The 25778-nt window shown below is 28.1% G+C and overlaps 1 protein-coding gene across 1 annotated transcript in view; it reads right to left on the bottom strand.

The window, feature by feature from the left end:
- The window catches only part of LOC129984706 (hemicentin-1-like), a 523194-nt gene that overhangs the window by 208253 nt on the left and 289163 nt on the right, over window positions 1–25778 (bottom strand). The window contains exon 3 of the mRNA XM_056094647.1: window positions 14225–14563. Within this exon, the coding sequence (XP_055950622.1) occupies window positions 14225–14563 (339 nt within the window). The remainder of the gene's footprint in view (window positions 1–14224; window positions 14564–25778) is intronic.

Here is a 25778-nt window from a genome sequence, read left to right on the forward strand (position 1 = left end):
AAGAAAATTCGTTTCAGTATATTGAGCATTAAAAAATGAAAATTACCGAATAAAAATAATTTCGCATAAAAAAGAAGAAGAAACGCCACGACTTTTTATTACAATCTAAAAACTTTTTAACTATAAAATCGGACGTTTTTTAAAATTATAAAACAACATAATCAAATTGATACTTGATTATAACTTGAATAAATTTGAATATACGAACTGTAATTTCAATGAAAATATAAAATTAAATTTTTCTGAAAATATTCAACACTCTTTAAAGGGCCGGAGCCCGTAGGAAGTTGCTAACTTTGTCTATATAGTAATCGATTCCTGAATACCCGAATATGACAAAAATATATAATTAGTTAAAGAAAAATCGATGAAAAATACTAATAGATTCTTCTAATAAATTAAATCATATCTATGTCCTCATCTATCTCGTTCCAGATTAGTCTAATATATTATAAAATGTTAAAGAAACGAATGAGTAGAAGAAAAGAAAAGTCGTAGTGTAACACCTCTTTTTTCACTTGAGCAGAGAGCGCCTCCTTGTGGCGTTTTACAGAAGACAAGCAGTTGAACGGGAAACCTGCATTCTGAGGTCGACTTTTTCCCATGCGATTGCGCATAGGGACTTGAGATTTTTTTATGGATATATTTCCATTGTGATAGCAAGTTACTGGATTAGTTGATGATTTAACAATGTCCTGTTTCCGTTTATGTATATTTACACTTTGTTTAACCACTTAACTGTTTCGCTCTTTTCAGAAAATGCGTATCTATATTGTCATAAATAAATATATATTATATAAATATAGCAAGTAATTAGTTATAAATATAATAATTAATCAATTATTAGATAAATATAATAATTATCATTGAATAAACTCGTCTAACGCAAAATATTGTACTTTTTCCATGTGAGTATACTCGACAAAACCAATCAACTCGTTTAAACCAACCCAAAGACTATTTTGGTACGAAATTTATAATTTTCACCCACGGTAAGAAGATGAGAGCGATACATAACCTGTCACTCTCTTCTCCAAAATTTTGCAGCATGACAATGAGAAAATATTTAGCCTCTATTTTACAGATTTAACTTGCATCCGAATTTATATTGAAGATACTGAAACACAAATTTTACCAGTAAATACAATAATGGCCATTTAATTTTACAATAATTAGTGCCATTTCTTTATACAATAATGTGCATGTTTACATCCCTGTAGTTTTACAGCTGTAGCCCTGTTTACAGCTGTAGATGCCACTTCAAAAAAAGTAAGGCTTGGAGAATTTTCCAATACATCTCACTTTTTTTTATCGCTCGTATCATTTGAATCGTTTGCAAATAAGATTACGTTGTAACATTAATAGATATATTCTTTACATGCAGCAAATTTCAAATAACACAATACTTTCTATAACCGAATTTTACATTTATTATTTTTAATTTAATGTATAAACAAAGCAACATTTGATGTATAATTTGCACAAATATAACGGCCCCCCTACTGCATTTGAATTCATAAAATTAAATTCGAACAATCTTGTATAGTGTTTCTCATGTTTTATCAAGTACATATGCCCCATGTACAGTATGATTTTGCTTATTTCTAGTATTTTACAATGTTCGAAGAAATTATTATCTAAAAAAAAAAACACTTTTCAATAATTATAATTACTTAACGACATCAAAATGCTCATTCAGTTAAAAGTCCCATTAAAGTATCGATAATCTTCCGATTTTATACAAGTAAACATCGCTAAATAGAAAAACGATTTATTTCTTAGACAATGCAAATAGCGGCGAAACCTTTGACTTCTCTAAAGAAAAATTTCCATTTTTTCGATTTTTAAGTTTTAGTTGTAGCGAAAAATTGAATTCTTTCCACTCGGTGTGGCGCCTAACAGATGCTTTAGAAATCATTAATAAAACATCGCAGCCGATCGAAACATCACAACTGCTTCCATGAATAGTTTAGAAATAGAGGGAAAAAACGATTTAAAAATCCCTAATGGGGAAAAATCATAAATCATCAACATTTTTCTGAATCGATTCAGAACAGATATCTTTCTAAACGCTACGAATTCTTTTTGATTTGTGTTGAATTTTTTTTTTCTTTCAGCTAGGATTTATCCATTATTAATTGATTTTCCGATGTTTACTTATAATTATTTCTTAAAAATTATTACTTATTATTTTATTTTGATTTTTGTTTCATTTTAAGTAAAAAAAAAAAAACTATATTATACAGATTTTGAAGTGAACAACAACTTATATAATGAAAATAATTCTTAACCAATGAACACCAATGATTTAGAAGTTTATTTCTGAATGATATTTTAGAAGCGTTTTTAGAATTTTAACTTCGAGGGACGGTAAGATAAGTTTTTTTTAAGGAAAAATTGCTCTTTTTACATTGTAACAAAAATTATTTTATTAAATACTTGAATATTTCCTAATTTTTTAAAAATTATAATACTAATGAAAAATAGCTGGAATATCTTAAAAATAAATACGATCTGGGAACTGAGGTATAAATAAAACTAGTTTCGAATTATATTGATGTAATTTTGCTACTGCATGAAGTTTCTGCAATATTTCTTATTATCACTTTGACCACTAAGAGCGCATATACGCGTCCATCAAAATCAGCCTATTGGTGTAGCCTATGGGCACATATGTGAGCACGGTGGAAATTTTGGTTGTTTATTGTTGTTGTTTGTTGTCTCACGTGTAAGTTCGAAAATTATTTCTATCGTAAATGGCCAACTCTCGCAGAAACATCATCATTGACGGATTCCCACAAAGAAAATACAGTGAAGTAATGTTTTTGAGAACTTCTGTCAAACATTTGGAGTGATACGGAACAGGCAATTCTGTTTTCAAAGCATTTATAAGGGTCATCAGTTCGTATATGAAAAACAAAACTGTTGAAATCAGATCATTTGTTGAGAGTGGGGGACTGGTTCTTTGATCTTTTTAGTTATTTTAAATATACCAAACTTTTGCGTTTCCATTGTGATCAATATTACTTTCGTGTAACCCTAAAACATTTACCAACATTTTCACAGAAATATAAATGAAATAGAAGACAGAGCAGAAAAAGCAGTGTTGTTATGAAAATCTATTTTGTTCTTCAAAACGATGACGACCAAATTATAAATCTTAATATTCGAAAAAGATTTGTATATTGTTTGAGAGGATCAGGTTGATAATAAATTATATTTTATACAACCATCAATTGTGCAGGTTTCCAAAAAATAAATTTCAGCCATAAAATTAACAAGGTTAAGGATTGGTCATATATATTTTACTCATAATCATCCACTAAAACCCGAACTGTTGTATTATCCTCATTTTCAATGAATGTTTCTATTTTAACAATCCCATCTTAAATTCCAAGATTTCTGGGAGATTCTCCAAATAAAAAGTCATTCCATTTACAAAATTGGTTTGGAATATCATATTTGATTTAATCTTGCTGTCCTTGTCATTTTTTTCTGAGTTTTTTTAGTTGCTTCTCGAGTTTTTTATATTAAAATAGATACCTTGATTAAAGTGATTTCTATTGCTTGGTGCAGAATCATGAGACGTAGCATTTGCACCATAAACAATCAATCAATCAACACTCCCAGATTATATTGGCCAAGAAATTGGATGTCTCTTGATGTCGAAGAACTCATAAAAATTCTAAATCTTCTATTAAGGATATTTTGTCAAATCTCTTGTCTTTAGTATATTCTAATGAAAACAATTAACGTATATTTAATGTATTTTATGCATTTTTATTGTTTCACAATTTAATATGTAATGTAAAATGTAATTTTTTCTATTTTTTTTGTACGAATATGCGCTTTATTCTAGAGGGTCATTTGTATTCGGAAGTGTCCAGTGTCATCAAATGTCATTTGTTCTTTCGGGCTAGGTGGGGTTCTATTTGGTGGTCCCATTAATTATTCCGCATGGCCTCTTACTAGTTGGAGGTATTGCTTACATACCTTGTTATCTAACCTTTCACGGAATAGTATATATTACATACACATAATTTCATCAATGAGCGGTATACTTCCATCATTAATTAATCTTTAAATGGCATACATCACTAACTAACAAATAGACTGGCCAAAGAGCGCCGTTATACTTCGTTAACTAACCCATTAAAGAATGATGTATATCGTTAAGTATCAGACCAACTCATTGTTAAATGGTAGACAACGCTAACTAGCCGACAAACTAAACATAACCGGAACATATCGCAAATTAATTCATCGCTGAACTATATATACCATTAATGAATGAGAGGTATACTTGGCTAAATTTCGTATCATATGTATAATTAATATACACAATCATCATTGAGTAGTATATATCGCTCTCTGATAGGCAGACTCACCATTGAGAAATATACTTAGCCCTGAGAAATTTAGATTTCGTTAACCAATGACAAATAACAAAATTCATCATTTGGAGCACATTTTCCAGAAGTTATCAAGTTTTCATTTATACAATCAAATGTAAAAAAAATGATAATTGCAATTATCATTATAATGCGATATTTTATTCCTATAGGTGTTGTGCTTCAGAAAATATAATTAGTAAAAGTATAAAAAACAAAATGGTGAAAATTTCATAGAAAATATGCTTCCATAAAAATCTGCGTTTAAAATAGATAATCATATTTATTTTTACTTTTTTTATAGATACTACGTTTTCTCATAAATAAATGCTTTCAATGGTTAAGGCATATAAAGACTTGCATATTTTATGTATTTAATCTTCCAAGTTAGAGAGATCTACTTTTTCACAATCTATAATAGCATTAGGATTTTTTTAAAACTTAGATTAGCGCATCAAAAAAAAGATTTTTTTCCCTTCTTTTTACTACTGTTTTTAACATAAAAATATAAGAATTAGGGATTAGGTCTCATTTTAGAATATAAAAATTATACTAAGATTTAAATTCTTAAAAAAAAATTGATTTAAAAATAACGATATTCCAGGACAAGGGTTTTTAAGCTGATTTCAAAAACAAAAAAATGTATCTGATTTTTTTTTTTTTAATTCTGAGAAACTCACATAGGAATAGGCTTGTCTGATGGCTTGTTTTTTTAGAATATTTAAACTATTTTTTTCCTTGTAAATAATGATAAGCAAAAAAGTTTTATGATTTAAAAATAAATGTTTCAAATTTTCTTTTAGCATGTTAGGGGCACTTAGTCTATTGAAAATTAAGTTTAAATATTTTATGGTTTTCTTTAACATCTGTTAATAATAATTTGCATCTAAGAATTCATAGTAATTACATATTAATTTTCTTATATTACTAAGAAATTTTTATTTATAATGTTAAATTAATTATAAATATAAAACAGTTGATTTTACATTTTACAATAATGCATTCGCATCTATAACCTTTTTGATACTTTTAAGTTTAATTTAGAATAGTTTAAATCATGTTTATTAATTTTATTTGTATATAACAATTGTGATTTCATGAAAGGATCTAAAAAAAATTTAAATGATGAATTAGTGTTTTCATTCATATTATAATTAAACTTATGAATAAAAATAGTTTATAATTTAAAGTTTTCAAATTAGCTTTGAAAACTTTCAATTAAAAATTTATCCATTAATTCACATTTATTTTATTCCTAAAACTCAGGAATATGCATTTTTATGTCATTATAATTCATTAAATGTGGCAACCATAATAAAATATAATTAATATAAATAATAATCAATATTGAAATAGCTGTGGAAGGCTTTTCACATTTCCCCTATTAAACCAAATTCTTAAAATTGTAAACAAAATGGGCTTTACGATATCTTATTTAAAATGTCTTGGAAATGGCAAAAACCAGTTGAAAAGTCATGTTTACCTAAGATTCCATTTTTCTACTTCCTTTAATATTGGTTATGCAGAAAAACAAATTTATTACTTTTCAGACTGGCAGATGTCACTGAAAACATATTTCTTGAAGCATGGTTGATTTTTGTGTTTGCAAAATGCTGAAACTTTAGACAACAAACCATTTAATATATGAAATTTATCTTTCCACGTTTTAAGCATCCCCCTTTTTGGCTCATCTTCAGAGAATTTTGAAATTTAAAAATGTTAGTGTAAGTTATTATTATTAATATAAATTGCTTACGATATTAAATTAATAAATTATTATAGTTAGGAATACAATTTATCTTTAATTATACAACTTCATGCATAAGATCAAATACATTTGTTTTTTATTTTTATTATTATTTCCTCTTTTTATTTTACATATTTATAATCATGCTGTTGTCGTTTTTCCATCTTCTAAGGCGCCACTAAATGACAAAAATAGTTAGAATGAACCAATTTATATTCAACTGAATTGATTTAACTGGTGATCAGAATTTTTTTAAAAATTATAAAACATTGTTTATGTTACAAGATAATGAATGACATGAGAAATGAGAAATTATCAGAAAATAAGTGCACTACTGCAGGTAAACATAAATGTTTCTTCGATTTTTTCGATTTTTATTATTATTTCCTCTTTTTATTTTACATATTTATAATCATGCTTTTGTCGTTTTTCCATCTTCTAAGACGCCACTAAATGACAAAAATAGTTAGAATGAACCAATTTATATTCAACTGAATTGATTTAATTGGTGCTCAGAATTTTTTTAAAAATTATAAAACATTGTTTATGTTACAAGATAATGAATGACATGAGAAATGAGAAATTATCAGAAAATAAGTGCACTACTGCAGGTAAACATAAATGTTTCTTCGATTTTTTCGATTTTTATTATTATTTCCTCTTTTTATTTTACATATTTATAATCATGCTTTTGTCGTTTTTCCATCTTCTAAGACGCCACTAAATGACAAAAATAGTTAGAATGAACCAATTTATATTCAACTGAATTGATTTAATTGGTGCTCAGAAATTTTTTAAAAATTATAAAACATTGTTTATGTTACAAGATAATGAATGACATGAGAAATGAGAAATTATCAGAAAATAAGTGCACTACTGCAGGTAAACATAAATGTTTCTTCGATTTTTTCGATTTTTATTATTATTTCCTCTTTTTATTTTACATATTTATAATCATGCTTTTGTCGTTTTTCCATCTTCTAAGGCGCCACTAAATGACAAAAATACTTAGAATGAACCAATTTATATTCAACTGAATTGATTTAATTGGTGCTCAGAATTTTTTTAAAAATTATAAAACATTGTTTATGTTACAAGATAATGAATGACATGAGAAATGAGAAATTATCAGAAAATAAGTGCACTACTGCAGGTAAACATAAATGTTTCTTCGATTTTTTCGATTTTTATTATTATTTCCTCTTTTTATTTTACATATTTATAATTATGCTTTTGTCGTTTTTCCATCTTCTAAGACGCCACTAAATGACAAAAATAGTTAGAATGAACCAATTTATATTCAACTGAATTGATTTAATTGGTGCTCAGAATTTTTTTAAAAATTATAAAACATTGTTTATGTTACAAGATAATGAATGACATGAGAAATGAGAAATTATCAGAAAATAAGTACACTACTGCATGCAAACATAAGTGTTTCTTAGAAACTAATTACAAGACTAAACAGTATTGAAAACAAATGCCAAATATTTCAAGGAATCTGAAGAAAAAACCTTATTAAGTTGGAACTCGGCAGTGATATCTAATTTCAAAGATTCTATATTTGGTTTGAAGGTGATGGAATGATGTATATCATAATTGCCAATTCATCAAATTTAGAGAAAACGCATAATTCAAACAAATTCAGATATTCAGAATATAGAGGGACCTCATCAAAAGCTATACAGTATTCCAAATTTCAAACTAAATCTTTATGAATTATAAATGCAATGTTATAATGGATATCGAATTTCTTGTTACTTACTTAGAAACAGAAGCTAAATTTTACTACAGATTTGTATCAAACTTTAAAGGAATCATTAAAAAAATCAGAAATATTATGCCTAAGGGAAATATAATTTTTCAAAAACTCAATATTTCAGTTAAAATATTGTTCCTGATTAAGAATGTAGTAAATGTCCAGATGTAGTAAAATGGCTGTGCTCTATACAACACGACTACTTACAGCGCCACCTATTGATAACTTCCGGATTTAGCTTCAATGGGAATAATGTGAAATAGAATATTACAGGAATTTTCAAAAGAAAGAAATTTCGGTAAACTCAAAAAAAGTCATTAAAATAAAAGAAATATTACACTTAACAGAAAAATAATTTTCAGAAATACACTATGGTGTAAAAATATAGTTCCTCCATGAGAATAAGTATGAAAAATTGGCGAAAATAAGCAAAAAACACCCGAAATTGCCACTGAATATTTAAAATCAAAACAAAATTGGAATTTTGAATAATTTTTACGGCGTTAGCTTCCTGTAATGATAATCTAACATTCACGGTAATGTGGTTTTAATACATCAAATGATCTTCGCGAATATGGAGATGATAGAAACGATCATACACAGAATACAGTATATTATATTATATTATGGTATATTATATTATATATAAAGAGAATTCAGTCAATGGAAATTATTTTATATTTTATACATATACAGCAAGAAAAAAGAGTGAGAATTGCTAGCAACTGAAGTTATTAAAACACTTTAATTAACGTTATGCCAAACATTTTCAACTATTGGAAATATAAGAAAGATTGTGAAATAGGTAGAAATACACATCATGAATTTGAACTTATGACATGCATCTGACATTTCGAGAACAAACATTCATGAGGGTTTGGGGTTGGGTGGGTCAGAAGTATGGAGAGTGGACAAATATTCATTCCTTAATATAAAATCAAAAATTATTCTTACAACTTTCAAAAGGAATTCATAGTAAACAACTAAAATCAAATAAATTATTAGATTAAATTTTGGAAAATAATTTTAGTCAATATTAAGAGTTTTAAAAAAAATGCAACATGAAATAAGTTGTGCGTTTTTCCCTTGCAGAAGAACGAGTTCCAATGATTCTTTTATAACGAGGTATAAAAGAGCATGGATTTTAATTGATTACTTGCACAACAAAAGAAGAGAAGAATAAAAATTTAAGAACTCAAGAATTAAGTGAATTAAACAATTGGTTTAATCTATGGAACAAAAGAATCCAATTGATTGGAGAAAGAATAAACACAAACCTCTGCGAAAAATGTTCTTAAAAGAATACCACAAAGCCTCAACTTAGAAGCATTACTCCAAATGTTGAATAAATAAGTATTAAAAGAAAGAGAAACGAATCAACTTTGTTTCTTAATCTTTCTTCTTTCTTTCTTTCTTTTCGTATTTAATTAGTCGCGGTTTGTGTAATTCCAATTAATCACCTCAGGTGCCGACACTTTAAGAAATAAACAAAGGAAGAGAATTAGAATCTTTATTTAGATATAAAACTTCTAAAAATTACTTTCTCTGATATATGAATCGTCTAACAAATATTTTCCAGTGTTTGGCGAGTGTGATTGGATTCTTACTTTAAGAAGTATATTTTCTGAGTATATTGAGTTATCTTGAAGTTGCCTTATTTATCTTTACAAGTATTTAATCTGTGATTTACTTTAAACACACAGTTATTGGATTTTTATTTGAGATTTTTTTTATAAAACTCTTAACAAGAAAATGTCTTAAATTAATTCATTGCTTCCAGTACAATATTTCTGTGCAAATTGTGCTATATTATATTCTGTTATTCAACATTCAAAAATATACAATATTGCGAATACAATTAAATAGTATTATATGATAGAAATGTGCTACTAGAGCTTAAAGATTTTTTTTTATCTATGATTTGGAATGAAGGTTGATATAAATAGGTTTATGCAGAAATCCAATCGCCCAGTAGTTAATTTCTAAATTTTTAGAAATGGTATTATTTTTAGTTGGAAAAATGATTTCATAGATTCAAGGGTTTAAATTTCCTACTGTTAATAAAGTCAATAGTGTTAATATAGGCATTACAATTACTGTTATACTGTAATTGTTTGTTAACTGTAATTGTAACTATATTAACAATTACAGTTAATATAGTTATTCTTAGTACTGTCATTAACAGTAACGTAAAAAAAAAATAAAAAAATAAACTTTTGAATTTATTTAAATTTTGCTTATAATGTTATTAATACTCATGATAATCGACATATTTAAAAATTAATTATTCTTATTTTATTAATTAAAATTATTTTTAAAATCAATGATTAAAATATTTTTAATTAAGCATTTACTTGAAAATGTAATTTTATTCTATTTAATTTAATTTAAAACTTAAATTGAAACAGCCCAAGATCCTACAACTTATATTTCGTAAAAAGAATCTTATATTTTTATAGATATAGTAAAATAAAATCCTTTGTTATTTTATGATTAATTCACGCAATACAATAATTGTTTTAAGTAAACAGGAGCCGTGTATGAATTAGTTCAAGGAATCATATTCAGGTTTCGATAAAGTAAAATGTTTGGCTGAAATTATAAATGCGATAGCAAAATTTTTTATTTGTTAAATATTCAACAGAAAAATAAAATGTATACAGCTTGTATGCAAAACACTAAGGAAAAACACCTTATACAGTAAACAACGTGATGAATAACTAAATAATTCCATCTTGAAAAGAAATATTCACTAGAAAATAAATAAAATTTATGATTTTATAAAATACATCCTCGAAATTTTAATAAATAACTTGAACCATTACATATTTAATATTACTAAAGCGATTTATTTATAAGTAATAACATTTTGATTTTTCCAGTGTATTATTACATAGGGATGAAAACATTAGTTAAATTTTACAATAAATGCTTATAAAAGTGAAAAAAAAAACCCCATCTTTATTGCATATATTTGAATAAAAAATTATACATTTCACATTTTATATTATTTATGTGTCCTCAGGTAATTGTTTAATTAAAAATTAATTTTAATCGGCATCTAATGTGTTTATTATCGTGAGTATTAATTACATTATTAGCAAAGTTAAATTCAAACGAATAGTTTATCACTAATATTTTGAGAAACAAAATAAATTCGGGATTTTCAAGATAAATTGGAGAGTCTTGAAAGGGAAATACGATAATTTCTTTACCTTTTTTTCTATGTTTAATATTTTATGAATATAATAGTAAATATTAATAGTAAAATATTAACTATCATAAAATATTTTATCTTCAGTTAACTCGTCAATTTTCCAATAATTCTAAAGTCATGATATCATTTTTCATTGTTCACATGTCTTTGTTCCCAGAAGATAGAAGACTTCTCAATATTTGAACGGCAAAAAACTGAATAATTGGACCGTGTAGATGAAGTACTTTATTATTATAATATTTACGTATAAGTTATTATTTAATGAAACAATATATAAAAAGAGAAGCTTAATCAAATGTTTTCAAAATTCAAATAGCATTATTAATATTTTCAGATTTCCAATGTTCTCGTATAAATAGAATATATGTCTAATATTTGACCTTTAAATATACTTTTCAGATCTGAAGAGTAGTAAATTTGATAAAAGTTTTTAAAAAATGCTGTTATTTGAATACCGGAAAGAAATAATTTTTTTTTATTTGAATCATTTTCTTTAGTTATTTGCTTGTGATTATTTTATATTCCTTTTATCATTTTTTTAGTCTTTGCTTCTGATTCGTTTATATAAATAGTATGGAACTTTAAAATACTTTTTGTCTACCAGATGGCGCCACATATGATTTATTAAAATTTAATTGATTAAAGATGAAAATGTTAAATTAATGAATTACCAGATAATTAATTTTGGAAAATAATAAAATAATATACTGTGATTGAATGCTTCCATTCAGATATCCAATAAATAGGTATATGACCGAAAATCAATTACAAAATTCGGTTCTGTTCAAACGCGAAACAAATCGAGTTAAATAACAATAAAATAATTTCTTTGTAAACTTATGTTAAAACATAGAAAATGCATAATTTGCAATTATTTAGTAATAATTTAAAAGCACGTTAATTTTTTAAAATTAATATGCCAATATTTTATCTTTCTGACTCATCATCTAATTACAATACTCATTCTATACATTATGTAAACAGAAACCGTTATGCTGTCCTAGTAGATTAAAAATTTTATCATTATCTAATATTTTCTAATCATAGATTATAGAAATATCTTGAACCTGTTTTAGCGAATTTTATATGAGATGATAAAACAGATACATATACAAAATTCTACAATTCATAAAAGATTCATTTTAGGACATTTTGTATCCTAGAAAAATCCTATGCTATCTTTTCAATAGCTTTTGAAGATCTTTTGAAGTTATGTGTAAATATTTACTTTAAGATGTTCGAAACATAAACCCTCGCTGTATTCGAATGATTTTAATATGTTTATGATTATTGAAGGAAAAGTAGTAAAATAATTTCATTCAAATATTCTAAGGATTAGCATTGGACTAGTGACTCATATTTGCGACATTAGAACTGAAGAGAAACATCGAAAATTCATCTAAGGCTTTGAAAGAAGTTGTTTTTGATGGATTGGAATCTCAAATATTTGCACATAAGATTTTTGAAATTCACTGAATTGGATCAAAGAAACGTTCATAAGATTTATAAATTTCAACTGGAATATAATTCGCCTTAATGTAGGTTTCCTTTTGTGAATGTTTTGGGTTCCCTTTTCCAGTAACTCTAATTCCAAGATTTTAAATGAAATAAATTAAGTAAGAGAAAAAAAGTTATTCGGAATATGGAAATGTCGATACAATTTGACATTTCCAGTATATTTCCGGTTAACCGATTGTTGGAGCTAATTGAAATAAAGAAGTTTTAGCTTACGCGTAAGGCAAATATTATTACTTTATATCTAATCACAATTTATGATTCAGAAATGTTTTGATTATAAACCGAATTCAGAACATTTTTATAGACCACATTTGCTTCTTATTAAAGCTAATTGTATAAAACACAGCTATTCCTCGATTTTAAGTAAATAATCGTTATTATTTCCATGCAAGATAGTATGTATGCTACCGTTAAAGAACGAAAGCCGTTAATGTGCAGATTACATAGCAAATCTACAAATTAACCGATTTACTCCTTTAAAGTACGGAATCAAGATTTTTCCACATTTTAACTAGGTAACGTGCACATTAGCGGCTTCCGTATCGTTAAAATTCAAAAGTCTGTTTCTTTCACTTCCTTTCCCAATTCTTTCCCCCTCTCCCTCCACTTTCAGTGGTTTCACCAGGGTCTAGTCATTGTCTTTTATTTCTCAAAATTTGCAACGGCTGCCTGTGCGGAGCATGGGTAATTCTTTCAAATTAGTTTCTGCCTATTATCGAGTAAATTTACGTTCTGATTTTTTTTTAAATCAGAAAATTTAGCACCAAGTTGGCAAGCAAGCACTGTATTGGTGAATGAACTGAAGAACAACTTCTTCCCAAACCTATTTAGCGAAGATTCAAAATCAAGATATTGAAAAATTAATAAATACCATTATGTTAATTTCCTTAATTGCAATTATTACAGATATATTTTGCTGAACTCTGAACTGCAGGCAGGTGGCGCTGTCATCAGAAAGAACTGAAGAACTCTGAGCAGTACTGAAAGTTGTGTGTGAGAGAAAATGTTTGCTAAGACGCGAAGGATACAATATGTTATGTCCAACCCTTTGGTAATGTTTTCGTTTAGTTTCTTTCCCCACACAAATATATAAATATTAAAAATAAGTAAGAAATTAAACTAGTATGTTTAAATAAGTACAATTGAAAAATCAGAATATTTCTCGATTAAATCACTGCAGAGCCCCAATTGGGAAACAATAGAAGCACAATGTTACCACAATAGAAAATTAATTCTATTGTTTCAATGATATAATATTTACTATTCTTCATTTAGACAAATGGAAATGTGACTGTGTCAAAGAAAAGCTACAATAGGATTCCTAATATTTTAGTTATTCAAAAAAAAGTTGTAGCGTACAATGTATTGATTTAAAATTATGACCTTCTAACCATTTGAAAACTACGGTCGGGATAACGCAAATTTAATAAAAAATATCAAAATAAGAAAATGTGTACTTATGAAAGATCACCTCTTTGATGCAGAGTTCACGTAACTCCACTTAAAGAAAAAATTAACAAATACATGGTATACAGTATGTATGGTATTGAAACAGGTTATACTAAGATATATGTATGAACATTCATACTTACCAACCACTACTAAGTTGACTCTCTTGAGCTCAGTGGCGGACCACTGGTAATCCACCCTGCAGAAATAGGAGCCCGTGTCCTCTTCCCTAAGATAATCCATCTGCAGGTAGGGTACATCCCCTGTCACGTGGAACTGGACTCTGTCACTGTAGGTCTCATTGCGCATATGGGTGGCATTCGCCAGGTGTCTTTCGCGTGCGTCCAGGGTGTAGAGAGCCGTGACGCCGTCGTTCTTGTACCAGAAAATGAACTCGACTCCGTCGTCTTTCCGCTGTATCACATTGCAAGGCATTTTGGCACTGCCGTCCACGAGGGCTTCGACGAACGTCTCTGGAAGGGCTGGAAAGGAACAAGATCGAATGTCAATCTACTTCACCCAAAGTGTTTTTGGTACTTTCCTATCAGCTGGAATCAAGACAAAAGCGACAAATTCTTACGACAAATCCCAAGATTTTAGCAATTCTTTTTTTTTCGGTCATTGCATAACTGAATAATGGCACAAGATAGTTAACAAGAATGGTGCCAACATTTCAACTTTGGGGTAAGGGGTGTTCCATTAACAGAAAAGAACCAAGCTTTTACATAAATGATTCATAATTATTCAAGGGGATAGATATTCCGAATAAATTTTGAATTGAGTTCATTATTAAGAATATAAATTTCAAGATATTAATGAAAGAGTTGAGAGAATCAATTTCTAAAATAATCTGGAGAGAATCTCAGGAAAGGTTTGATTTTGTTTCAGCAACATTAGGTGTGCAAACAACTAATTCTCTTTTGAAAATGATGCTTCTTTTCTTTCTTATTCCTTCACTTCCTCTTCGTATGTTTGTTTCAAAATTACAACATGATTTTAACCTTATTTATCTGCATTTCCAATATATGTAAGATAAATAAGTTAATGTTCATAAACATTAGGTGCAAATTGTTTGTTTGAAATAAAACACAAGCAATATTAAGACAAATCAGCGGATCACCAAAAACGGTTTGTTTGTAATAATTTGCAAGTGGAGCTTTCAAAATAATAAACGGAATTATTCCTTCAAGACATTTTAGAGTAAGTATAATATTAGTTAATTGTGAAATATTTGTTTGTATTTAAATTGTAAAATGAGTATGTACTTTTGAATAGTATTTATTATCATTAATAATTTTTGGGCGAACTATGATACATAATTTTGTTTAATCTACAGTATTTGGCGAAGACAGTCATTGTAGATATCAATATCAAATTTATTGATAAAAGTATCAGCCAAATCGTCTTGCAACGAGCAGTTAATCAATTTGCCTGACTTTCACTGATTTATATCTTTTTCATTTATTTTATTCCCATGAAAAATTCCAAAACATTACTTTTTTCATTTTTGTGTGTGTGTGTGTGTGTGTGTGTGTGTGTGTGTGTGTGTGTGTGTGTGTGTGTGTGTGTGTGTGTGTGTGTGTGTGGATTTAGGGATGTCTAAAATTTGGAAATTTATCAATATCTCAAGATCAAATTTTTTGAAAATTGCAATACCTTTATTATTTGTATGTCTTGAACACGTTAGAAAAATTGTAATTCTTGTTTGCTACTGCCAGAAATTATGAAATCAAAGGAGCTAAGTTATTTATTACGTTTAATTGATAGATAATAGAAAACTTAATTTAGTTTAAATATATTAACACCGCATTTGGATGCATCACATGGGTATTTCGATACCTGTCTCGTAATGTTTAACCCAGTCAGAACACAAGGACAGCAGATTGCTAACGACTACCCTCTTTTTCAAACATCCACACCATATCAAAGGAAGGAAGTTTGGTTCATGATGTCATATTTACTTGAAAATGCCAAATTAATACTAATTACTGAGGCTGGGGACTTAACAATTGTTAATGGAAGAAATTTATCAAATTTTATAATACATCTCGAAAATAGAGAACTTTGGAGAGTGTATGAATTTTCGTATTTTCAGTTCAGTTCACTTATACTAAAGTCCCATTTTTAAAACAACCCTCTGGTTATTTTAGGATGGATATTGTAATTTTGAGCAGCAGTCAGATGACGAGGACGACATCAGAGCATGCATTTCCCTCTCCAAATTTTGCACCACTCCAACAGGAGGACGTTTGGGCCTGACAGATTTAACATACACGACGCTTACACGACGTTTCTTCGGTGGAATCAGGTCTCAAGCCTGAAACACTCCGGTTCGAAGCCGAGACCTTACCACCAGACCAAAGTGACCCAAATTTTCTTAGGAAATAAAATTTACGAAATTGCGTGCGATCGTTTACCCCGAGAGTTTGACGAAGGCGATGTACGGTCAAGTAATTTTCTTGATATTTTATTTAATATTGAGAATGGTAGAGGCAGGCCACCATTTTTAATATATATAGAAATCACGAGCTCTATAAAATAAAAGTTGGCGAAATTGAATCACTGATGAAGACTGGACATTTGACTTTATCAATAATTTTAAGTATATAAATATGTTATGTAACTCTCAAAGAATTTAATTTCTTTTCTGGCATATGCTACAGCGCACTTTAAAGAATATTAATTTTTTTGCAGACTTTTCTAACATTAAAAAAGCAACAAACCCTAAATTGCAGAACATTTCAAACACACCTGGTTTTAAAATAAGATATGTAAATTGAATTTTACAAATTTAATTTATCTTTGTTGAAATTTAATGTATATTTTATATGCTCTATATTCAATTCATGTCAAGAAGTTTCTAGGTGTGACGGATTTTTAAATTACTCTGTTATATGAAATCCTGATATAGAACAATTCATTGCTTCCAGACGAATTTACGTATTTTCTTTTAAGTAATTGTTTTCAGAAACAAATATATTCATTAAAAATTTAAGCTCTAGCATTTTGGTAAATTAAGTCAAATCAAAAGAATATTTAATGAACTACATTTATATAAATATATTTAACAGGTTATAAGACATTATTTTACTTATTCAAGGAATAAATACCGTTAAACTATTTTACAGAATATTTCACATCATTTCCTATTTGCATAGAAATTGAAATGAAAATTATTTATTCAAAAAGCCAAAATCAATTGAAAATTCTAATCAATTGCTTGTTTACATTTTGATGAATGTCATAAATATAGATTTACAATTTTTTAGGAATAACAAATCAATTCATGCATTTTTTTTTGCATTTTTTTCTTGAACTAAGGTTATTATCACTTGTGATTATTCCATTTTCATGGTGAATTCAATTATACATATAATAGAGGATTTTTGTATTTTGGTTTCTAGATTTGATTACAGAAGAATATATATTTTTAAATCTATAAGAATAAATTAAGGTGATTTCCAGCACAATATACTTATAGAATTGAAGAATGATACCCACAAACTTGTAGATTGTTATCGAAAGGGAATTAAAGAAATTGTTTTTGGTCATAGAAGATAGTTATCCAATTTATAGTAAACAGAATGATCGAAAATTATTATTTTATCATTTGGAAAAAGATCAGAAATGCAATACATAGCAATAAAAGCATTGGAGTTTGAATTGGTTTCACAATTGAGAAAACGTTTCTACAACTGATGACATGGAGGTTTCTACAATTGAGAAAATATTGTAGCACCAGAATAAACAGATTTTAAAGCCTTTGTCTCTTCTACGATAAAAAATACATTTTGAATCAATATTGTAGTCTTTTTCTTTAACACTTCTGTGATTTTTTGAAAACATTGAGCATGTGAACCTTAACCCACTTAAAGGCGAATAAAAATAATAACATGTCGGTGCATTCATATCTAAAGTATATTTTCTTATTCAAACATATATGACAAATTTTTTAGACGCCAATAGATCGCCACATTCATTAATAAAGAGATAGATATTAACATCCTCCACTAAATGGAAGTACATACTGAGCCTGTGAATCTCTACGTATCATGCCATTAAAAGGCATATAAAAATTAAGTTGCACGATGTGTGGTGTCTAAATAATTGTTTTTTTTATTTAAACATTAATGAACAAACTATTTAGATGTCAATAGATCGCCACATTCATTAATAAAGAGATAGATATTAACATCCTCCACTAAATGGAAGTAAATAACTGAGGCTGTGAATCTCTAAGTATCAAGATTAAAAGGCATATAAAAATTAAGTTGCACGATGTGTGGTGTCAAAAGAATTGTTTTCTTATTTAAAAATTAATGAACAAACTATTTAGATGCCAATAGATCGCCACATTCATTAATAAAGAGATAGATATTAACATCCTCCACTAAATGGAAGTACATACTGAGCCTGTGAATCTCTACGTATCATGCCATTAAAAGGCATATAAAAATTAAGTTGCACGATGTGTGGTGTCTAAATAATTGTTTTTTTATTTAAACATTAATGAACAAACTATTTAGATGTCAATAGATCGCCACATTCATTAATAAAGAGATAGATATTAATATCCTCCACTAAATGGAAGTAAATACTGAGGCTGTGAATCTCTAAATATCAAGATTAAAAGGCATATAAAAATTAAGTTGCACGATGTGTGGTGTCTAAAGAATTGTTTTCTTATTTAAACATTAATGAACAAACTATTTAGATGCCAATATATCGCCACATTCATTAATAAAGAGATAGATATTAACATCCTCCACTAAATGGAAGTACATACTGAGCCTGTGAATCTCTACGTATCATGCCATTAAAAGGCATATAAAAATTAAGTTGCACGATGTGTGGTGTCTAAATAATTGTTTTTTTATTTAAACATTAATGAACAAACTATTTAGATGTCAATAGATCGCCACATTCATTAATAAAGAGATAGATATTAACATCCTCCACTAAATGGAAGTACATACTGAGCCTGTGAATCTCTACGTATCATGCCATTAAAAGGCATATAAAAATTAAGTTGCACGATGTGTGGTGTCTAAATAATTGTTTTTTTATTTAAACATTAATGAACAAACTATTTAGATGTCAATAGATCGCCACATTCATTAATAAAGAGATAGATATTAATATCCTCCACTAAATGGAAGTAAATACTGAGGCTGTGAATCTCTAAATATCAAGATTAAAAGGCATATAAAAATTAAGTTGCACGATGTGTGGTGTCTAAAGAATTGTTTTCTTATTTAAACATTAATGAACAAACTATTTAGATGCCAATATATCGCCACATTCATTAATAAAGAGATAGATATTAACATCCTCCACTAAATGGAAGTACATACTGAGCCTGTGAATCTCTACGTATCATGCCATTAAAAGGCATATAAAAATTAAGTTGCACGATGTGTGGTGTCTAAATAATTGTTTTTTTATTTAAACATTAATGAACAAACTATTTAGATGTCAATAGATCGCCACATTCATTAATAAAGAGATAGATATTAATATCCTCCACTAAATGGAAGTAAATACTGAGGCTGTGAATCTCTAAATATCAAGATTAAAAGGCATATAAAAATTAAGTTGCACGATGTGTGGTGTCTAAAGAATTGTTTTCTTATTTAAACATTAATGAACAAACTATTTAGATGCCAATATATCGCCACATTCATTAATAAAGAGATAGATATTAACATCCTCCACTAAATGGAAGTACATACTGAGCCTGTGAATCTCTACGTATCATGCCATTAAAAGGCATATAAAAATTAAGTTGCACGATGTGTGGTGTCTAAATAATTGTTTTTTTATTTAAACATTAATGAACAAACTATTTAGATGTCAATAGATCGCCACATTCATTAATAAAGAGATAGATATTAATATCCTCCACTAAATGGAAGTAAATACTGAGGCTGTGAATCTCTAAATATCAAGATTAAAAGGCATATAAAAATTAAGTTGCACGATGTGTGGTGTCTAAAGAATTGTTTTCTTATTTAAACATTAATGAACAAACTATTTAGATGCCAATATATCGCCACATTCATTAATAAAGAGATAGATATTAACATCCTCCACTAAATGGAAGTACATACTGAGCCTGTGAATCTCTACGTATCATGCCATTAAAAGGCATATAAAAATTAAGTTGCACGATGTGTGGTGTCTAAATAATTGTTTTTTTATTTAAACATTAATGAACAAACTATTTAGATGTCAATAGATCGCCACATTCATTAATAAAGAGATAGATATTAACATCCTCCACTAAATGGAAGTAAATACTGAGGCTGTGAATCTCTAAATATCAAGATTAAAAGGCATATAAAAATTAAGTTGCACGATGTGTGGTGTCTAAAGAATTGTTTTCTTATTTAAACATCAATGAACAAACTATTTAGATGCCAATAGATCGCCACATTCATTAATAAAGAGAGAAGTATTAACATCATCCATTAAATTTATGTAAATACAGAGCCTGTGACTCAATCTTTTAAGGCATTTAAATGCATATAAAAATTTTGTTGTATGAAGTATGGTGTCCAAATAATTCTTTCATATTCAAACAATAATGAGCAAATTATTTAGACGCCAACACATTGTCAAATTCATTAATAAACGGAGAGATTCTGATACCATTAATTAAATGGTATCAGAACAAGGTGAAAATATGTTCTTATTTGTAATTGATACGCTGGCATTATGAGTCTAACTTCCTCCCAATTATCTTTGCTGCTTTTTCAATTCTCAAAACAATAAAATTACAATTCATAACTATTGTGTTAAAAATAAGTTAAGTGTAAGTATTTGAGGAAAGGGGGATATGGTGTAAGCATGTTAAAAATGAAGCCCAGTTATGTTAAAAGAAAAGTTCACTTTAGTATTTCGGCAAAATAAGATCTATACTAACTTAATGAATCATGTCCTTATTTTAACTAATATGAAATCACAAGAATATATTTTTGTGTTTTATAGAGGTTTCTTTTCTCACCTGGAAAATTGAAATGTTTCGAATTATAAAATATAAAACTGAAGGCTCAAGATAATTTGAAATAAGTGCGTAAGCGAAATTTGATATATAAAAATTAAATAGAACTATTGCTAAATTATTATATTCAATTTTATTCAAAATTTCTTGACGTAAAATCGGTAGTTAGGGACTACTCAGATGCCAAAGAGTATAAAAAACTGGCATAAACGTTAAAATAATTTTTGATAAAAGAATGCAATGAAACATTCTTTTCAATAATTAGAATACAAAGTTACTTGATTAAGAAATTACTTGCTAACATTACTTGATTAATAAAATTGATTTCTATGTCTATAAATATTATGTAAGAATAAAGAAATAATGTAAAACTCATTTCAGTAAGTAAACATTATACAATCAAGTATTAGAGTTCATCATGCATTAGTAATTACATAATTAGGAAACTTCATAAGTGGAAAAGTTCGAAAAAGGAATTAAGTATTTAACGCTGTACCAGTTATAATGCATTTTTTTTCTCCTCTCTTATTCTAACTTTTCTTTTTTCTAGTGGGATTTTATTTTTTTCTGGAAAGGTTTGCCTAAAAAATTCCGTTTTATATCTTTCTTTCTCTTTATATGTTTGTTTTAGAAAAAGAGAAAGAAAGAAACAGGAAGAAAAAATATATATAATGAAAAGAAATAAAATTCAAAAATAAGGTATAATAAAGAATTTTTAAACAATAAGATAGTAATAAATGCATGCATAAGAAAAACAAGTAAGAGCTCAACAATATAAAATTGGTAAAAATATAATTTTAGTAATATATTGTCACATTACTTTGATGCAATGAATAATTTTATCCCACATAAGGGAGACAGGAAGCAGAATTAGCGAATTTTTCGAATTCTTTGTCGGATTTTGACCACAGTCCTGTCAGATGCATCTCCTTTCAATTTCTTTCTCCATTTTTGTCTTTGAATAGCACTTTATTATTTTAATTCGAAATTTCCATATGTATTGATCTATGGTTAATTTAAGCTTATCCGTGACTCTCAAGAAATGCGTATAGAAATGCTCAATACATTAGTATTTATTTTTGGAATCAAAATTTTCTTATTTTGAAAGAAGTTACAAAAAAATTAATTGGGCCATTTTTTTCTCTTCGGTAGTACTTTGACCAGAATATTTAAAATATTTACATGCATATGAAAGAAACACATCTAACAGATAATCAGTGTTTTGACAAATTTAATTCAAAATTCAATAAAGTCTCATACTTTAGATACTAAAATAGTGTCCCGAATTCCATTTATCGAAACTATCACATAATGATGCAACAATCTGCAACAATTATTTTCATTATTAAAATTCAAAAATTTTAGGTTTGATAGTCTGATACTTTAGATACTAAAACTGTACAGATAATTTCATTTATCCAAATTATTAGACAAAAATGCAACAACGTGCAACATTTCTTTTTCATTTATTAAATAAAATTATTTTATAAGCACTAATACTTTTAGAAGATGATTATAATGATAGATTTTAAAGCTCTTTATAGTATATTTAATGAAGTGTATCTTGCAGTTAACCTTAAATATGTCTTCAAATCATATTGTGATATTAAATCAGCTTCTATTCAAATAAAGCAACATACAAAAAAAATCCCATTAAACTTTTATCATCATACATTTTGCGTTATCAATAAAAAAAATTCTTCAAAATTAACTACGAAAGTTTCAATTAATTTGATAATCATCTTCAAATATTAAGTCTTTCATTAAATTACTACAAGAAATAAGCAAATATGTTACAGTTTCTATTCAAATGAATCCTAGTTTGTTAGAACTGAAATAAAAAAAGGATTTCAAAGATATATTAATCTAATTCAATTCAACTCTTGAGTTTGCAAATGTAAACGAAAAATATCCGAAACTTTTCAGACGCTATTCTGAATGTCTTATGCAGATTTCTGGAAAATGTTAAATGTTAACACTACTTAAAGCGTCTTTTGATACACAACGATTCAAATTAGTTTCTTTTGAAACATCGTCACGTATCAAATGCCTTTGAATCATGAAATTTTAATAACCCATGCTTTAGAAAAGTTACTTTTAAATGCTCCAAAACATGAATGCAATGTCTGATGCTGGTATTTACTATCAAAGCTAAAGATCTTAATAGAATAAAAATAAAAATTATTTTAAATACAATTTTGGATAAATATTAGCCAATTATAAAATCGTCAGCATCGTGGTTGTCAATAGAAATAACTTTTATTAATTATTAATATTTAAAACGGTTTTATTAAATCAGCAAGTATAGGTATGAGATAATTCAGAGAGGATTCTAGCTTAACGAGTTTAATTCGTTTCTGAATCTTTTTCTTAATGACAAACTCTCGTTAAGCGATGCATTTTTTTCCCAGTGGAATCCGTGAAAAATAGAAAAATGCAAAGTTTAAAAATGATGAAACAAATTTATAATAATATAATTTACTATCTATAATGCATGTTTTTTCACAAGAAAGTTGTCTGAAGACATTTGTCTGTAGCTAAGCTTTAAAATTTGGCAAAAATTAGACCCAACATTATCATTAAATGATCATCACCCTAATGAGGCAGTACCGCGTTTAACTACTGCCTCATTAGGGTCTTCTTAACAATAGTTTCCTAAGCTTTCAGCATCTCCCTTATTTCAGAGAAAAAGTATTTTTCTGTTAAATCTATTTTCACTCCAGCTTTTGCTGTGACACAATATGCAGCTAGCTCTCTATATGTTCGTCGGTGGTGTGGTTACGTTATCCATCGATGTCATTACTTCCACCTCTAGCTTCATAGTCTTAGCCATAGACATATTTTCATCGATTATACTTTTGAGAAATCTCAATTAGGTGAGTTTTGAAACAGAATATTTGTTGCTTTTAAGCGGCATCTTTGTATTTTTTTTACTTTATATTTTTTCAGTTTCAGATATTTTTTTTTGTATTGTACTATTACTCGTATTTTTAAGATCATATTTTTTATACATTGGGGCTGTTAATTTTTATTTTTGATTCCATTCATTTATGTAAAGAGGATGTAGAATTTTAAAAATCAGCTCAACTTTTAATCTTTAAATTTTTCTACAATAAAGACTTAAGTTAAACCTAAACTTTTAACTTAAGATTTTTCAGTATTATATAAAGCACTGCGACTTTATCAAAACAAATTTATCATTATAAGAAAATAAATTTACTTATGAAAGTCATCCCCCCCAGGGGGGGCACGTCGAAAAGAGGACGCGATGCTTCCGGCATGGTGGTTCGATCTCGCCACCCTGGATAATACATAAATGGGTGGGGGTCTGGCTTCTCCCGTCGATAACGGGACGTGCTTCCTTCGGGGAGGGTTGTACCGTGGCCGGTGATGGCCCTTATGACTCAATCACATTTCCCGTCGATGTTGAAAAATGGTTCAATTCCTGCATGAAGAGTCACAGCTGTTCAGATACTGACCGCCACTCCTATAACATCGGAAAACCCATCTCACCACCGGCACGACAAGACTTCCACCCAGGCCCGGAAACTCCAACCACCAACGCAGCGCATCCTCAAGCTCAGACAACTCCATTTAGTCCTGCATAGCCCATGATATCCCTGCTCCAACCCAACCTAAAACCAACCATTCCTGCTCTAACCCAGCCAAGTCAGCTCCTCACCAGTCTAACTGAATTCAGCTCGCCTACTCCGATGCAACCCACTGCAGCATAAAAATCTTTAACCCAGCCAACTACAACTCAGCCAACATCAGCTCCACATCATCAGCCCAATCACCATTACCTCCACATCATTAGCTTAGCCATCTGCAACTCTCCATGTCCACCCAATTGTTTAAATAATCGTTAAGATTATAGTCGCAGGGGCATGCAGAGGTGTTAAGTGTTAAGTATTTACTATCCATGTGCCATCGGCGGGTCGGAGAGTCAGTGATATGACTTACTTATGAAAGTCATTTTTACATAATTTAATATATAACTTTCAATATTTATCTAATTAATTTAATTTAATCTGTATCTTTTTTTATATTTGTCTTGAAGAAGCGAAAACCTCTGAATGTGATTAATTATTTCATTTAGAGATTAATGAATTTATTCTCAGAAAATTAATTATTTTTCAGTGTTCGGTTTTCATTATAAATACAATACTACATTATCAAGTACTTAAACAAATGAGAAAAAATAAATAAATAATTATAATTTTTCTTTGCTTAATATCGTATATTTGATATTATATATCATACAGACCGAAATCCAATTTACATCTCCAGAACAAGCAAACAAACAAAAAAATACTGAACGCTTGACAGAAATACAGCGATTAGCTTTTTCAAATTATGCAGCAGGATTATGTTTTCTTATCGGAAATATCGACTTATTATCTTGGATACCAAATAAAAAGAAAAAGGAGTAATAATTGGAAAAGCAGAAAACTACATATTGCGAAATATATATTTAGTAAGGGATATATATATACGACAAAAAAAAACAATGAAGTATTAAAAAAAATGTTTTGGGTTTTACTTTGGGATTCTTTATTTATTTTGTATGTTTTATTAGGAACAAAATAATTTTTCAAAACCATTTCCCATTAGCCGTTTTAAAAGCAGAATCATTTCCTGAAAAAACTATATAAAACTACAAATATACTGTAACTAAAGTTGTTCAGCAAAGA

Source organism: Argiope bruennichi, chromosome 9, assembly GCF_947563725.1.
Source record: "Argiope bruennichi chromosome 9, qqArgBrue1.1, whole genome shotgun sequence".
In the NCBI taxonomy this organism is placed as follows: Eukaryota; Metazoa; Arthropoda; class Arachnida; order Araneae; family Araneidae; genus Argiope; species Argiope bruennichi.